This window comes from Alosa sapidissima, chromosome 24 (assembly GCF_018492685.1).
Source record: "Alosa sapidissima isolate fAloSap1 chromosome 24, fAloSap1.pri, whole genome shotgun sequence".
NCBI lineage: Eukaryota > Metazoa > Chordata > Actinopteri > Clupeiformes > Clupeidae > Alosa > Alosa sapidissima.
In genome coordinates, this window is record NC_055980.1 from 7,477,345 (window position 1) to 7,494,668 (window position 17,324).

A 17,324-nucleotide genomic window follows, 5' to 3' on the forward strand; every position below is an offset into this window, starting at 1 on the left:
AATGACCGCGGTCCCCGTGGACCCGATTATAAAATGGATAGTTCCGGTCCTTGATTATGATTGGTTGAATGCCATTGTACGTTCGATGCCATTGTATATTTTCCCGATATAGCACAGCTGAAACCACATTTCGTTCTATATTAATGCACTTAGAATGCATAACGGTTAAAATTCAAAGTTGCTGAGCAACAATTCCGATAAGAATCTACTAGCGGTGGAACTATTCTATGGGGACTCCGCAGAAGAAAGTACATTTGTAGATGAAATATAGCTTTTAAATTTCATGATTATTTGTTTATTTTATATCAATTTTTAATGTCCTATATGTGGTAGCCGTTTTATAAAAGCAATTAGCCCCTTGAGGCCCTCGGGCTTCTTGCTTAAATATGGTACGGACGCTGAAGCCACTTACGCCACAGTTACCCCAACAGTACTGGCTGGATATGATATTGGTCTTCCATTACATAAAGAACAGGGGCTAAGATCTTTTGTCACACTTCAATGTTCATATTTCACTAGCTTATTGTTTCACATGTTGCCTTGTTTGAAACCAGAAAGCCTCTCAAAAACCTCTGAAGCATTGTCTGTGAAAGTGTAGAATGGTCATGGTCGGGTTCTGACCTGCGAGGTTCTGTGCAGACACGGATCCCCGGTAGAAGGTGGAGCCGTCACGGGCGATGGCCCACACCTGGTGGACGGCCCCGATGGAGATGGACTTGAAGGGTTGGTCCGTGCCCACGTGCAGCCAGGACGTGCCCTGTGGGGTGCCAGAGAGGCCACAAAAGACACCACAGTTACACAACCAACCAACCGCTTACACAATAATGAGTCACTGAGTCACCACTCTGTCTCGTTCACACCATCGATAGTGATCTCGGAGAGGCGTGAAAGAGGAGGGTGGGAAGAGATAAAGAGAGACAGAAAGAGGAGAGCGAGAGAGCGAAAAAAAGAAAAAAGAAGAAACGAATGAGAGGAAGAGAGATAAAGACCAGAGACATGGTAAGAGAGACACCTCTCTTACTTACAGTGACAACAGTTAATCACAACATCAGAAACTCCTGCAGTAACTTTGGTACAAGATTCACACCACAGAACTGGCCAAATAACAGGCCATTATGTCAAGGGCTGATACATGCTACTTTCCCCAACATGGCTATTTATACAGTCTGTAGCCTAGGAGACGCAGTAAGGGTGCAAGGGTGCGATTCTGCATAATTTCACGTTTGTTTATGTTTATATTTCAATTTTTGTAGCTTTTGTCCAAAACAACGTACATTATATTTTAATCAAGGACCAAACAAAACACACCCGAGAGGTAGGTAGGGGTAGGAATGTGATAAATGTGATGGGCTTGAAATCTGGTACGATCGCTGACTGCACTTTTCATTTGAAGGGATAAAACATACTTCTTTCTCAGACATGGATATTGATGCAGACTTCACCAGAAGCAGGAAGTGACCAGTGAGACTTACAGCTGGGGTTTGGGGGGTGACCCCCAGGCGACACAGCACGTCCCCCTTGTTGCTGATGGCCCACAGGGGCACCTGCTCCAGAGAGCTCTGGGGGTCACATGGGAGGATGGTGATGTCACTCAGGGGGATGGGCGGGACTTCCAGCCAGGGCCCAGTGGTTGCCAGTTTACACTTCCTGTTTGGAGAGCAGGGTTAGAACTAGGTAAACAGAGTTTGTAGAGTAGAATGTTTGTGTGTGTGTGTGTGTGGGTATGAGTGTGTGTTTGCATATGCTTTGTCCATACAGCGTCACTGGGAGGATTCCAGCGAATGTGTGTTGAGCATAACATATCAGTTTGCATCGTGTGCATGTGTGTTTGTGTTCTACCATGAGAGACAGAAAGCCTTTAATGCCTGAAATGAGTGAGAGATTCAGAGAGAGAGGGATGTGTAAGTGAACAAGTGTTAGAGAGAGATGTGTACTGTATATGTGTGTGTGAGTGAGTGAGAGAGAGAGAGAGAGAGAGAGAGAGAGAGAGAGTGAGAGAGTGAGAGAGAGAGAGAGAGAGAGAGAGAGAGAGAGACATAGAGAGAAAGAGGGATACAGAAAGAGAACTACCTGGCCCAGCGCCTCCGACGCACAAAGTCCTTCAAGGTTTTGTGTCCATAGTATGACCTGGATAAGCAAACATCCACTCACTCCGTGTTCACAAGGCAATTACACAGTGTTTTCATTCAGCTAAAGAATAACCAGTTCACTCTGACCAAACACCAACATGAACACAAACATCACACAGTCCTATTTTCAGCCATTGCATACAGTACATCTACACATAATATTAGTCATATGGAGCAGTACATACGCTGGGAAATCCGCCGCATACTGCCAGCCCTCTTTGTCTGTCCCTCCTGAGACACCGTAGTCAATAGCCCACTCACTCACCTGCGAAAAAGTAATTCATCAACATATGCAGTATTGCCAAAGAAACCTGTTTTATACTGAGACAGAATGTCGCTGTTTGAACTCTCGCTGTCTATACTTCACATTTGTGAGATACATTCCTTAAAAACTTTTTAAAAGAGTTTTTTAAGAACAAACTAAGATGTGACTCTAACGGTAAAACCAACATTCTGACTGACCGGATGAGACGAATGAGATCAGCTCTACAAATGTAGTTATCGTGTATTAATTAGATAAATAAATCCAGTTCTAGTGTGTGTGTACAGTATGTTAGTCTGAAGTGGGTGAAGAGGGCCACTCACCCAGGTCCAGTGGGGGGAGGGGGGCTTGGTGTTGGCCTTGGTGCACTCGTGTAGGCCTGACGCGTCACTCCACATGTACCGGTCAGTAGGGAGACCCCTGGAGGACACAGCAAACATTACAGTTGCCTTCAGAAAACAACATACCACACCAACTCAATATTGAATCAGTATTGTTATTGATATCTGAAGCGGTGTACTGTGTTCAAGATCGAAAGAAGAAAAAAAAAAACATTAAAAAAACATTTACACTGGCATACTTGTTAATAAGAAATAAGAATAGTATGAAGCATCTATCAAGTCATGAAATCAGGCAAGAATGTACATCTTGCCAATGAATTCTAAATGACATTTACACTAGTATGGTTGACTAGTATGGCTCCACAGTGCTGAACAGCAGAGTGTGAACAGAGATGCCACTTTACTTGTTAGTGTATCCGGTGACTGGGTTCCATCGCTGGTTCTCATAGATGTAGACGCTCTTGACATCTGTCTGTGTGTGGATGTTGTCTGTGCTGCTGGCGAGCCCTGCGGGGGAACATTCAATACAAATGCAGCTGTTTTGGCACATCACCTCCACAGTGACAAGCACCGACAGCACAGCAGTGAGAGAAACAAGCTGAGAGAGAGAGAGAGAGAGAGAGAGAGAGAGAGAATGAGAGAGTGAGAGAGAGAGAGTGGGAGAGAGAGAGAGAGTGGGAGTGAGTGACAGAGAGAGTGTGAGAGAGAGAGAGTGAGAGTGGGAGAGAGAGAGTGTGAGAGAGAGAGAGAGTGAGAGTGTGAGAGAGAGAGAGAGAGAGGATGTTACCCTGGAAGAATCCCCCTCCGTAGCCGCCAGTGTAGACCCAGGCGGTGTGGTCATAGCCGATGCCCCAGACTACACCCAGACTGTTGCCCTCGATCATGCGCAGATGACCCCCCACCTGACGCCAGAACCTGCAGGAGACCCAAAGACACTTGTGAAGATGAATTATCCACGACAAAAATAATACAAGAACCCTCAATTATGAAAGAAAACAGCACTTTCTCACTTACAACTATTCACTTACCACCACTTATCATTTTTACTAATCATTAATGCGTATATGAAAATAAACCACCCCGAGAAAAAATGTCTGGTTAAAATAATAAATTCACTGACACCAGAACCTTCCAGAAAGGGAAGACAGGCACCTACTACACAAATAATGCAAGAACCCTCAGACATGAAACTAACACCACTTCTTCTTGCTCACCAAAATCACTTTTTATTAATAATTTAACATATTTATCATATATTATCAATCACCAATAAATCATGGAAGTAATCACCCCATAAAAAACGTACACCCCTTTATTCAATGTTATGTATTATAAAATGTCGAAAGACTTACATCTGATCACAGGGCATAGGATAGGGAGAGGCCTCGAGTTCTGGTGTGGGTTCGCTGACGAAGATGTCCCCCTTGCAGGTGATTGACCAGATGGCCTGCTTGGAGGGTGGACCGTGGATCCCTCGGGAGTCGCAACAGGACACACTGAGGAGGGCCAGCTGCCATAGACAAACATATGACACATCTCAAACAAAATGAATTATACCAATATATTATAATTCAATATATTTAGCTCACACATAACAGGCACACATGTAACACATATTAAACTTAAAACATAAAGTTTGTAACACTATTTCAGTAATGTAATGTGCTATCATACAGCACTATTTCATATAGAGTAAGGTACTACCATACAACACTACTTCATATAGAGTATGTACAAGGATACAAGGATACAAGGAAGTTTATTGTCACATGCATATAGTTACTGGAAGTAAGAAATGCAGTGAAATTATGTCTGGTGTCAGCCTATTTGTGTATTTACAGTATGGGGGGGGGGGGGGGGGGGGGTAAAAAGTGCAGTAGAAGAGGGGTTTAGTAGTGGCAAGGGCTGCATAAGAAGGTGGGGGAGGATTGGGATTGGGGGGGGGCACCAACAAGGAGCACCCAAGAGCAACAGGGGCAAGGAAAAACTCCCTTACCAAGGAAGAAACCTTGGGCAGATCCACGGCTCAAGGTGCTAACCCAACTGCCAGGGGTCTTGGTGTGTGTATTGGGGGGGTGACAGGGGAGATGGGATAGTGTGCTGTGTATGTGGGGAGAGGGCAGTGTGCAATATGTGTGTTGGAGAAGCTTCCTGATGAAATAATGTGCTGTGTAGGTAGGGGAGGGGGGGGGGCAGTGTGGAGTAAGTATGTAGAGGAGGCTTACTGTAGCTAGCAGTGTGCTGTATGTATGTGAGGTGATGACGTAAGTGATGATGTAAGTGTGTGTGTTGGGGTGGGGGCTGTTGGGGGGGCAGAAAGGCTAGGCAATCAAGGACATGGGTAGATAGATGGAAGAGAAATAATAAATAAAAAGTTCTATGGAGATGTGCAAAAGTTGGAGAAAGTCAGATGTGTGTGTGTGTGTGTGTGTTTTGACGTGTGATGAAATAAGAAAATAAATAAAAGTACTACGGTATCTATGTATAAAAGTACTACTATGATAGTACTAGTAAATGTACTATCATACTACACTATTTCATATAGAGTATGTACTATCATACTACACTATTTCATATAGAGTAATGTAATAATACTCCACTATTTCATATAGAGTAATGTACTATCATACAGCAGTATTTCATATAGAGCATGTACTATCATACTACACTATTTCATATAGAGTATGTACTATCATACTACACTATTTTATATAGAGTATGTATTATCATACAGCACTATTTCTGAACTGAAACGCAGGTCCCTGTTCTGCCCCAGGCGCTAGTGTCCAGTGTGCTGTAGGTGAGGTGGCCACTCAGTACCCAGTCATGCATCTCCAGCTCCGTGGGTGCTGCCAGGCGGATGGGCCACCTCTGCTTGGTCCTCTCCGCTGTGTAGATGGCAAAGGTGTGCTTGGAGTCATTGAGGACGGGCACCAGAATGGTCACCTCATTGACAAACGCATGGAGATACTGAGGAGAGAACAGCATGTAGATCATGTCAGTTTTAGAGTGTGGGGCCCCATTAAAGTTTAGGTGACCACTTACAAAAATGCTGTTCTTCTCTATGCATCAAATGTACATTTTATGTTCTCCATATACAGTATACATCACATTATAGTGTCACCACTTTGTTCAGTTTATCCTTATTGAAGTCGTGGCATGGTATACATACTTGTATTTATATATACATTATTTAGATAGAAGATAGATAGATAGATAGAAGCTTTATTTGTCATTGCATAAAATACAGAGTATCAACACAAACGAAATTCAAGTTGCCACTCTTGGTCAGTGCTTTTTTAAGAGCAATATTTATATCCAGTATATGATTTAATTGCTCATTTATATAATCATAATTCCCAATTCATTTTATTCCAATTAAATTTAAGGTAGATGAGTTTGGCCAGGTGTAGTTAGGTGTGGTCACCATAGGTAGATACCGCATTGTATATATATATATCTGTGGTGGTCACCTTCTTCTCGTCGTTGAAGGTGTAGTATATGAAGAGGATGCCATCTTTGTTGCCCTCGACACCAGAGAACTGTTCCAGAGCGAAACGCACGTCTGTCCACTTGTTAGGCTTCCAGTCTCTCCACCACTGCATGGAACCCTTCTTCACCCACACCGACTGAGGGAGGGAGAGAGGGAGGGAGAGAGGATGAGAGAGACAGGGAGAGAGATGGGGAGTGAGAGAGAGAAGTAGAGAGGGAGAGAGAAAGAAAGAGATGGAAAGAGGGCAAGAGAGAGAGGAATTGAGAAAGACAGAGAGAGAGAGAAAAAAGAAAACAAGGAAGGAAGTCCCATGGGTGAACAGCTGTCTTTCACAGTTAGCTACTGCTACTAACAGGGTTGTGTACAATTCGAATTGCAATTCTGTTTGCTACCTCAATTGAAATGCAAGTGAAATTCAAGAATTGAATTGGAATTTAAGAGCCAGTTTCAATTCAATTCTGGAATTTTGCACAAGCCTGGCTACTAATAGCTACTACTATTATGAAGCATGAGAACCATCTGTTTCTGTGGTCAAGCATGATTGAATACAGCAAGAATCTAAACTAATTACAGCATAACAGTTTCCTGTGAATGTCTACGGTCACCTAGGCTACTACAGTACATGAATCAAACTCCAAGATATACTCCACAATGTTTCACCTCATCTCTGGATGTGTGGCCTACTGTGGATTGTAATGAATATGATGTAGCAGATGCCATTATTAACTTAAATAACGTTCCACATTCAATTGTATTTTGTCCGCTGTGCTTTTAATGGGATTCTTGTAATGTTATATTTGTTCCAATCCGTATACCCTGCCTGGTCTATTCCACTATACAGAGAGAGATAAAAATGTGCAGATGGAGATTCGGTGAAACGCTTGTGGAGAGCTGCGGTCACTGCACTACACTGAGCTCCGTTCTTACTCCTCGTCTGCAGCCCAGTGCTTGTCCAGCCTCCTCTGAAGGAGCACTGGCGCTCTATCAACACAACAAACCACGGAGAGGGCGAGTGGACAAGAGTGGACAAGAGGAAGAGAGGAAATGAATTAGAGAAAAAAAAAATCACATGACGGCAATTAAGACATCCACTCACAAAGGGTAGTAGTTTCAGCTGGACACAGTACCTGTTCGATGGCCTGCTCATAGTGCCTGAAGTTCTCCATCTCTCGCTTGGACCTCTCGCTGAGCTGCTCAAAGATCTGTTTGCGCCACGCAGCAGACTGCGCAGGCGTGATGGACAAGGACATGGACTGGACAGACGAGTTCATAGCTGAGGGGGACACAAAAGATGCGGAAGTTGACTGATATTTAGCAGACGCTTTCAACCATGGACAGCGACGCAGACTCACAACGGCATGTTTGGGAATGAAACCCAGACTGACCAATGGTCAGGCGCTTACATGCTCCACCGTGCTCCATGTGGCATGGTCATAAGGGCTTCACGTTTAACTTCATCTGAGTTATCACAAAATATGCCTCCATTCAGAAGGATGGGTGATAAAAGAAGCTAACCACTATACACATTCTACTTCTCAAACTCAGACAGAGCTAGAAAGGTTACAAACCCTTATAAATAGAGCTGAATTATTTTTCAATGACAAATATAACCGTCTGAGAGGCCTTGTGGTAAATGTGGAATGTGAAAAAAACACATCAACTGACAAAGCAAATAACACAGACACAAAACTGCTGTCTGGATCCTCTAACCAACAACAACCCCCCCCCCGACCACCCCCCCTCCCCCACCTCTCCTCCACATGTGGGGCTAACCTGTGGAGTTAAACCAGTTGAGCTGGGAGTGCGAGTCCACGTCGCAGCCTCCCCCGCTGACCCAGGCCCAGAGCGGGTGCTCGTCCGGCCCGTACAGCTCCTCCAGGCCCAGGTGGTAGGTGGCCACGGACGACAGGCTGCAGGTGTCAGCTGCCTCCGGCGGCAGCCCCACGGCCAGGTGCGTCTGGGCCTCCTCCAGGTCTACGTTGCTCCACTGGGGGCCCTGCAGGCCACTCGCCTGGCTGGGGGAGAGCACCAGGGCGGGGGGTGACTTGACCTCGGCGTCCCCTGCTTCCCCTGCCTCCGTGGAGGACAGTGCCACCTCTTCCTCCGGGATGGACGAGCCAGTGGGGGGCCCGTCACGCCGACCCAGCTGGCCCTCACGGTCCGACACCAGCTCCGAGATGAAGCTGTCGCTGGTCACTTTGGGAATGCGGGGTTTGGGGACGTCCACGTCCACGTCGCTGGTGGCCAAAATGGCGGGAGAGGCAGCAGCAGTGGCGGCGGCAGCGGCAGCGGGCGCTCCTGGGTCGGAGAGGATCCCTCCCGCTGGGGCTCGCTCCGTGTCCGAGTCCATGTCGCTCAGGACTGACCCCTGGGATTGGAGCCGCACCTCTCCCCCAAAGAAACAGCCAGCACTACAACACAAACGCATATTGTTGGACTGTATTTGATGTCTGATGTCTGTTTCAAAAAAAATGTACAGCACCCCCCTGTGGACAGCTCTGTCTCTTTCATATTCCACCACAGTTCAAATGCGCGTGCTTTTTTTGGAGCAGGCAACCTTATCTAGTATATATGTTTTCCTGTAAAGATTGTTGCCATGGTGATCCTTTATATATGGTCATTGCTACCCATATGTTCTCCAGTTACATCACACATAAATCAGTCAATATGATGTAAATGAGAGACTGTAACTCAGTAAAGATGAAATGTTTTTCGGTGGATTACTTAAATTATTGAATATTAAAAATAAAAAAATAATGTATATTACTTTATGTATGTATGTACAGTATATGTATAGATATTTCCATCTTCACCTCTAGCATGCAATACACAAAACAGTGAGTTTTGTTCAGAATTGATTTTGAGAAATACTGTAAGCTATTGTTGGACAGACAGAAGCTGACGTGACAGAACTAGGAGCAACTCAGCTAGGGAAAGACAGAGTGGTCAGACGAGGCAGTGAGATCATGCTGAGTGACCAAGGTGGTCAGTTAGGAATATTAGTCAGATTAGAACTTCTGCAGATTGAATTCAGTGGCTTGGGGAGTTGGTACTGAGGTTGCCCTGAGCTGGGCTGCTGCGGCCGGCCCTTGAGCTCACCTGTGCATGCTGCCAGTGCTGGCACTGGAGTGGGAGCGGTCAGTATCGCGTGGGACGGACACCGCCTTCCATGTCTTTCCACTCAGCTCGCTGCTCGTCACACCCTGCCGGAAGTACACCGCCCGGTCCTCACAACTGATGCCCCACACCTGACCCACACACACACACACACACAGACACACACAAATAAGCCCACAAATAACCAAGCTATAAAACCATTAAAACAACCTCAAACTTGCAAAAGGACAAAATCAAGTTATGGAGTTCAACTCAAAAGTAAAGCCGTTTTCTGTGATGCAATCAGTTGAGATTATTATTTTACATACTGTATGTCTATTTTCTGTCCACACATCTACAATTACATCAGCTTCAGCCTGCTGGAGTCCACTTTAGGCATGTATATATGAGTGAGTGCGTGTGCATGTGTGTGTGTGTGCGTGTGTGTGTGTGCGTGTGTGTGTGCGTGCGTGCATGCCTGTGTGTGTATGTATGTATGGAGCAGGGCTTTACATTGGCAGCGTATGCCGCCACTGCACTGCTGACGGGGTGTGATCATGTCCAACGTCTGTCTGCTTGCAGGGCTATCATATTACACGAGAGCAAGACAGCTCGGCAGAGAGAGAGAGAGAGAGAGAGAGAGAGAGAGAGAGAGAGAGAGAGAGAGAGAGACATGGGAAAGAGATGAAGAGAGAGATAGATAGATAGACACATAAATAGATAGATAAATAAATAGATCAATAAAATACATAGAGTGGATGAATAAATACATAGGGGGTTGAGAGAAAGAGAGAGAGAGAAAGAGAGAAAGAGAGAGTGTATGTATGTATGTATGTATGTATGTATGTGTCTGTGTGTGTGTGTGGGTGCGTGTGTATGAAAGAGAGTGTGTCTATAATTGGTATGTGCGTGTGTGTGTGTGTGTGTGTGTGTGTGTGTGTGTGTGTGCGTGTGTATGAAAGAGAGTGTGTCTATAAGCGTGTGTGTGTGCGTGTGTGCGTGTGTGACGAGGAGCTCCTGCAGTGCTTGCATCTCTGCTCTCCTGCACTCAGTAACAGGAGAGCAGCTGTCCCTGTGTGGGCTCGACAGCTGAGCTTCAAATACAACCTCTTCCCAGAATGTATACGCAACTTCAACTACTCATCTGCCGCTAAACTCGCCCAGAGGTTAGGCACTTTTTGGGTAGTTCATCCTCCAGTTTCTACTGGTTGACTTCTGGAAGCAGTAAGGTTTAGTAAGAAATATGGGCAAACTTCCACATGGTACCTCAACCCAGCATAAAACTTTTTTTTTTCTGACGAAATATTACAAAATAAAACATATTTTGTGCAGGCCACAATACACATTTGGTTGAATTCTCCCATTCGTGCGTAAATCGAGCATAAAGGAGGGGTTAATATTGTACGCACAAGCGGCAACGCTGCGCTATAAAACCTATTATTGTCAATGGTTTGCACACGCAAGAACTAGCCTGCCGCTGCGCTGAGCAAAGCCACTTAGCCGCTCTTGGCTGTGCCACGGTCAAAGTTGAACCATGTTGACCTCTGACCACGGCGCACTGTAAATCATAAGTCTTTTGCGCTAAGCCCGGCGGCAAGCACAACAAAAATCTTTGAGGCAAGAGCACAAGAGCAACCTAGCAGCAAGCACAGTGCATGCCGCATACAATGTGACCCCCCCCTTAAGTCAGTGGCAGAATACGCGCAAGAGTTGTATACATAAGAAACGCCCAGATTTTAGGGTTGCTCCTCCCAAAACATGTAACTCCCTCCATCTCATGTAAATGACAGATTTAAAGGGACACCAGGCAAGCCTGATGCTTTTTCTCTACGAAACTCCCCCTCGCTCGGTCTGAAGCTCTTTTCCTTTTCTTTGCGTCTTCCGTCAAGGGTTTTCGCTGCTTTTTCGCCGGCTCTGCCATTATACACACGTTTGCAACAATCTCTAGCGTTTCGTTAGCCTGCCTCTGTGCTGTAAACTGATCCTGCTTCGGTCGGCGGGTAGGATACACCGAACTTGCAAGTGGGATATTCTTTCTACAGGCAGTAGGGGCGGGCGAGAGAGCCTTCATTCGCCCCGTAATGAGTCATTTAACCATATACCGACTTACGAAGATGAGTAATTAACACGAAAACTTTGCCTGGTGTCCCTTTAAGCGAAGGGGAGAAATCGCCCCATTAAGCATAACTTCACCTCAGATCAAGCATTCAATAATGTATTGAGGTCCTAGTTTCTTGCTCTACATTTTTGTGTGTTATGCATTGCTGACATCTGACCTGGTCATTGAGGCCCACGTTAATCATCACCATCTCCCCCACCATGCCAATCCAGCCTGAGCCACAGGGATTATGGGAGTTTACGCCCCTCCTGAACCACACCTGCCACACAAAACACACAGTTCATCATAATCCCGTCAACACCATTCAAAATACCCCGTCAGAGAATCTGATTCACTGTGCAAAACTCTGGCAACTGAGTCAAACAAAACCAAATCTGCATGAAGTCAGTAGGCAGGATTTCAGATTCTTTAACTAGGGCTTTATTTATAGATCAGTTATGAATTTATATTGTATAACTGTTGCTTCCATTACAACATATAGCCAATTGAGCTGGACATGTTAAACTTAACACTTCACCAAATTTCAGTAATTTACCATTTTTCTGAATTGCAAATTTAGATCCAGAAAATATAAATAGGGCCCAGGGTTTCCCTTTCATTTTGAAACAGAGTCTGTAACAGAAACTTTTAAGATCAGCTTTAAAAGATTCTTCATACAGGGCTGTCAAATGATTAAAAAAATGTACTAGTTAAGCGCACACCTTTGCTGTGATTAATCACAATTAATTTCTTTGTAATGAAGCTATTAATATTGGATATTGACATGTAATATCATGAAACTAATGTAAAATCAACAAAGAATTCAAAAACAATTGTTTCATATTTATATTTTTAACTTTGAACACAGACACTATACAGAACAAGCCAAAAGATTGCCAATAAAACTGTTAAGGTCCTTCACTGTTAGCTTGGAAGGCACAGCTTATGCACTATAACAAGGTCCATAACAGTTAATGTAAAAAGAATATGAAAAAGAACACACAGAGGGAGAGAGAGAAACAAACAGCATTAACATGGAAGAGAGAGAGAGAGAGAGAGAGAGAGAGAGAATTCCTTTTTGCATGCCAGTTTTTAATACCAATGATACCAATGAGTATGTTGTCATACTCATTGGTATCATTGGTTTTGATACCAAAAATAAAATGTTAAAACTGAACTTAGTAAAGCCTCTGAAAGTGAATGAGGCTCAATTGTGGTTGCCTATGATTAATTCGCGTTCAAGTCAAGGTGATTAAAATGCTAATTTTGACAGCACTAGTTTTAAACATTTTCGAGACAAATAGGCCATATGCAAAAGTGACATAATGGAGAGATGAGATGATGTTTATTTAGTGTTTTTAGTAGGTCTTACTTTGTGATCCTTTGTGATGGCCCACACCACGTTCACACCCACGGCTACATGAATGGCTCCAACCTCAGGGCTGGGGGAGTCCACCACCACCCAAGAGGTCCCTGAACACAACACACACAACACACACAACAGACAGAGTATGAAGCTGAAATCAATATTGACGGAAAATGTTACAAAGCATAATCAATCAATAAAATCAAATCCAATCTATCAGGCAATAGGGAGACTTTATGATAGATGCAGTGTGTCAAGAGCTCCCTGAACACAACACACATACATCACACACAACAAACACACAACACACACAACAAACACAACACACACACCAGACAGCAGGCAATCAGGCAATCAAGAGATTTGGAAGAGATTAGTGAATAGGGAGACTTTATGGTAGATGCAGTGTGTCCACTTCACAACAGAAATCAAAATCACACATGATAAATGAGCTGAGTTGACCGGTGTACACTGTGTTAGTTGATGTACCATCAGATGAACAAGACGAGCTGATTGATATTCAGAGAGGGCAATGGAGAAATAGGAGGGAGGAGAGTGCAGAGGCAAAACCAGACGAGATGAGATTAGATGTGACGTGATTTATGGAGACAGCCAGACTGGCCAAGGACGTAGAGGGCTGAGCGACGACGAACCTTTGGGGCAGTCGCGGCCGATGCCTTCTCTGACCAGCAGCTGTCCCTCCCACAGCACGGCCCACACCAGGTCTGCCGGTCCACAGCTGATCTGAACCACCTCTCCTGGAAGGATCACCTCCTCCCACACGGAACCTTCCGGATTGTCGTGCCGGATTCCATCCCGAAACCATACCTGTGGAGTGCATGAGGACGGAATGGTGTCTGCCAGTTCCCTTCCCAGGATCACTTCATATTAAGTCAGATGAAATGCAATGAAGACCTAATTAAATCCAATTAAACTAGATGTACCGCAGAGCGGTACAAAATACGACCGCCGCCCAGTCCAGCACATTTCTTCCACAAAAATAAATCACGCTGAAAGGCCTATATGATTCTAACTGTCTCACTAAATTGCATTATCCACACTCAATTCTCACTGGTATCTGCTAGACAACAAGTACCAAAACATGATTAGTTCATAGATTTCACATGTAAAATTCATTTTATACAACCCCACCCCCATCTTGCCTGTTCATAATTCTGAGAAATTCTTGAATTGTGTGCATGTGTGCGTGTACAAGTTTATGTTTATGTGTGGGTGTGTGTGTGTGTATGTGCGTGCTTGTGTGTTTGCCTGCGTATGTGTGTTTGTGCATGTGCATGCATGCGTACATATGTCTACTGTGTGAGTATGTGTCATACGTATGATTACTGTAAATGTATGTGTGTGCGTGTGTATCTGTTTATGCACATGTGTGCACATGGAATGGGTTAACATGACCCCTGGAGGCAAACATACGGAAAAAATTGGTCATCCTAGGCCCTACGGTTCTCAAGATATTCACAGAAAACTGTGTTTGCCCTACCCTCCTTTCGGGGGGTCCAGTACAGCGGGGGGGCTACAGATCAAAACAAAAAAGGATGGTTCCATGCTATCCATGTGGGGTTACATGCCCACCAAGTTTCGTGTACCCCGGTCTTTCAGTGTCCCGGGAATCCTTGTTGGTGTACGGTCACTAAATGTACACATAAATTATTTTATTGTAAGGCCCCCCATGAACGAAAGTTCACAAAACTTGGCATGCATTCGGAGGGTTTCGCTGCGCGGCGGTCATAATAAGTGACACCTTCAATACACTCAAGTGTTACTCTACATCAATAAATCAGATAAACAATATAAAGTGATGCATTCAGTACTTCTTTAAAGAGCTATATAGTGGTTCTACTAGACAACTCTTAATATAGCTCTGGATCTATCAACAGCCTGCTCTGGGTCTTTGTGGTGCGGTGTGGTGCGGTGCGGTGGACAGCAGACCTTGCCCTGCAGAGACACGGCCCAGAGAGAGAGACGGCCGGCTGGCTCCTCATTGACCTCCCAGCCCCCGCAGCTGATGTCATTAAACGGATCAGGTAGGGGGCCAACCTGCTCGGACGGAATCTAGGAGGAAAACAGCACACACACACACACACACACACCCGCAAATTAAGATTAAACTTGTGTATGGTCCAGAGATTTGAGAGCACCTCCACCTACCAAAGGGAGGGAAAGGGAAACAATCAGGACTAAAGGAGGACCAGCAACAAGTGGACTCAACTCTACACAATGGGGCTCGGTGAACTTTGTCTTACCTGGGACTGAACGCATGCATGGAGCTACAGACAATGAAATAAGAGTTTCGCTGTGAGTGAAAAACCATCACGCAGAGCTTTTCATTAACCCAGACAAGCATGCTTTTGTGTCTTGGCACGCACCTTGGCCCAGGTGTCCCTGGCTTTGTATCTCCTGTAGCGAAGCCATCGCCGGCGACGAACACACGAGTTCCACTTCTTGTCTTTGGTGTAGGTGGCTGGGAAATCTATGGCGTACGTCCAACCCTGTAAACAAACAAGCACAAACATACAGAAGAGCATGTGGCTATTCATGTGTCACAGTTTGGTGAAACATATCATATGATAGTATATGACGCAATCACTTCCTTTATATCATGTGCCCAGTCACTACTTAAAAACCTTTTGCATTGACATATGCAGTAAGTGTGATGTGGATATGTCTTTCAAGTCTTTTATGTCATTTTTAAGAATGACACCCAAACCCAGGAAGGCAGGAATGAAATGACCAGACAAGTCTTTAAGGATAAGATTCTTCCCTGTGCTTAATTTACCCCTTTGTCTGTGGGCTCTCCACCAATGTTCTCGTCCGCGTACCAGTCGGCTTCCCATTCCCAGCTTTCCGAGGGCAGCTGGAAACTATCCAGAGGCTGGTGCTGGAGCCCAGTGATATCACTCCACTGCCAGCGGTCGCTTGGCAACAGACGATCGGAGAATCCATCCACAGGGTTCCACCGCTGCATATCACAACAAGCTCAACGTTATCTGATGCCATATCCAAAAGCCAACAAATTATTTGTGTTTGGCAGGCTAGGAAAAGTAAAAGAGGTTTATACTTGGGTTTTGATTTTTTTTTTCTGTGGGAAGTTGACATGAAGTGTGCTATCTTATCAATGGCCAGAACCCCAAAACATCTGCTCTCCATGAATAGGCTAGACAGTCTGTGTGGGTGGATGAATGAGAAGTGCCTGTGCATGTGTGGCGCTAAGCACACCTGGTTCTCGTAGGTCTCTTCCTGGTAGCGGATGGGCAGGTCGCTGGCATGGACGTTCAGGTAGATGTTGTGGTCGCAGGCGATACCCCAGCAGCACTGACGCACGGCTGTCACGCGCTTGAACTCCAGGTGCGCGTCGCGGCACTGTTCCCACTGCTGACCCGCTGTGGACAGGCTGTACACGCGACCGTACACGTCCACCGCCCACAGGAGAGAGCTAGGCATGGTGAAAGCCTGCAATAGGGACACAGACGTCTGGAACCACTTCCCAAACCCACTATGATTCTCTTTGGCACCTGAGATACCCTAACAGACAGATGCCGGTTGAAAGTAGGCATAATGGCTAACCTGGCATGGTAGGCTATCAAGCGCCATCATCTGGTAACCTCAGATTCACTAATCTAAAAATATTTCAAGACTGATGTAGGCTATTATGGGAGTGTTGAGGAAGCTGAGACAAGGCAGCAGACAAGTAGGCCCACTTTATAGGTTACAGCATTCGCACATGGTGTGAGGAATCGGCGCTACAAATCAAAAGGAACAGAGACTTCCTGCTGGAGTCCAAACGATTAACTTGTTACGCTGCTGTAGGGATAGGCTAGTGGTGCACTAAAGGGAGCTATACGATACTAACATTAGCCATGAGTAAACTTAGCCAAATACATTTTCCTACCTTGTTAATATAGGTATTAACTTATCTATGATATGGTTGCAAGACAGTAATCTAAACATATTTCCAGGCTCCCCATGGCAAAATAACAAGGCGGCTATTTTGCTCAATGATTAACGTTACAGAAGAGCTGTCATTGGTGAATGAGCTGTCATTGGTGCTGTCATTACAGAAATCAGAAATCACAAAACACACACACACACACACACACACACACACACACACACACACACACACACACACACACACACACACGCACACACACACAACCCCGTCCTCAAATCTGAACATTGGAATGATGCGCCGATGGTTATTATGAAATAATGAATGAACAAGCTGGCTAGCAAGCTAGGACACACAGGGAGGTAAACATCAGATTGACGTAGCTAAGCCGCCGCCGCCGATGGCTAGCAGATGGCTACTGCGTAGAAAAAAATGGTACGTACCTTTCACTCCTCCCTGTCATAGGCCACGAAACGTTCAGTTGAAGTGTGGGAGATAAATCACTGAACCTGACAAATGCATTTTCCGATTGCTGTTATCCTACTCGCGCTGCTATCCCATCTAAACACCTGATCCGAAACAGGAAGTAGTGTGTATAAACTGAAGTTGTGGTGTGTTGTCAACTTTGC

General features: G+C 45.1%; 1 protein-coding gene across 1 annotated transcript in view; it reads right to left on the reverse strand.

The window, feature by feature from the left end:
* Positions 1–17,313, reverse strand: part of tecpr1a (tectonin beta-propeller repeat containing 1a) — a 21,358-nt gene extending 4,045 nt beyond the window's left edge. Inside the window, exons 1-21 of the mRNA XM_042081992.1 lie at positions 17,139–17,313; positions 16,023–16,256; positions 15,583–15,765; positions 15,173–15,295; positions 14,736–14,858; positions 13,439–13,613; positions 12,792–12,892; positions 11,598–11,699; positions 9,325–9,473; positions 7,999–8,636; positions 7,353–7,498; positions 6,206–6,361; positions 5,553–5,702; positions 4,085–4,242; positions 3,520–3,647; positions 3,137–3,239; positions 2,715–2,811; positions 2,315–2,394; positions 2,071–2,127; positions 1,473–1,647; positions 622–757 (exon numbers count right to left, since the gene is read on the reverse strand). Of these exons, the coding sequence (XP_041937926.1) occupies positions 622–757; positions 1,473–1,647; positions 2,071–2,127; positions 2,315–2,394; positions 2,715–2,811; positions 3,137–3,239; positions 3,520–3,647; positions 4,085–4,242; positions 5,553–5,702; positions 6,206–6,361; positions 7,353–7,498; positions 7,999–8,636; positions 9,325–9,473; positions 11,598–11,699; positions 12,792–12,892; positions 13,439–13,613; positions 14,736–14,858; positions 15,173–15,295; positions 15,583–15,765; positions 16,023–16,247 (3,205 nt within the window). The 5' untranslated portion in view covers positions 16,248–16,256; positions 17,139–17,313. The remainder of the gene's footprint in view (positions 1–621; positions 758–1,472; positions 1,648–2,070; positions 2,128–2,314; positions 2,395–2,714; positions 2,812–3,136; positions 3,240–3,519; positions 3,648–4,084; positions 4,243–5,552; positions 5,703–6,205; positions 6,362–7,352; positions 7,499–7,998; positions 8,637–9,324; positions 9,474–11,597; positions 11,700–12,791; positions 12,893–13,438; positions 13,614–14,735; positions 14,859–15,172; positions 15,296–15,582; positions 15,766–16,022; positions 16,257–17,138) is intronic.
* Between the last annotated feature and the right edge of the window lie 11 nt (positions 17,314–17,324).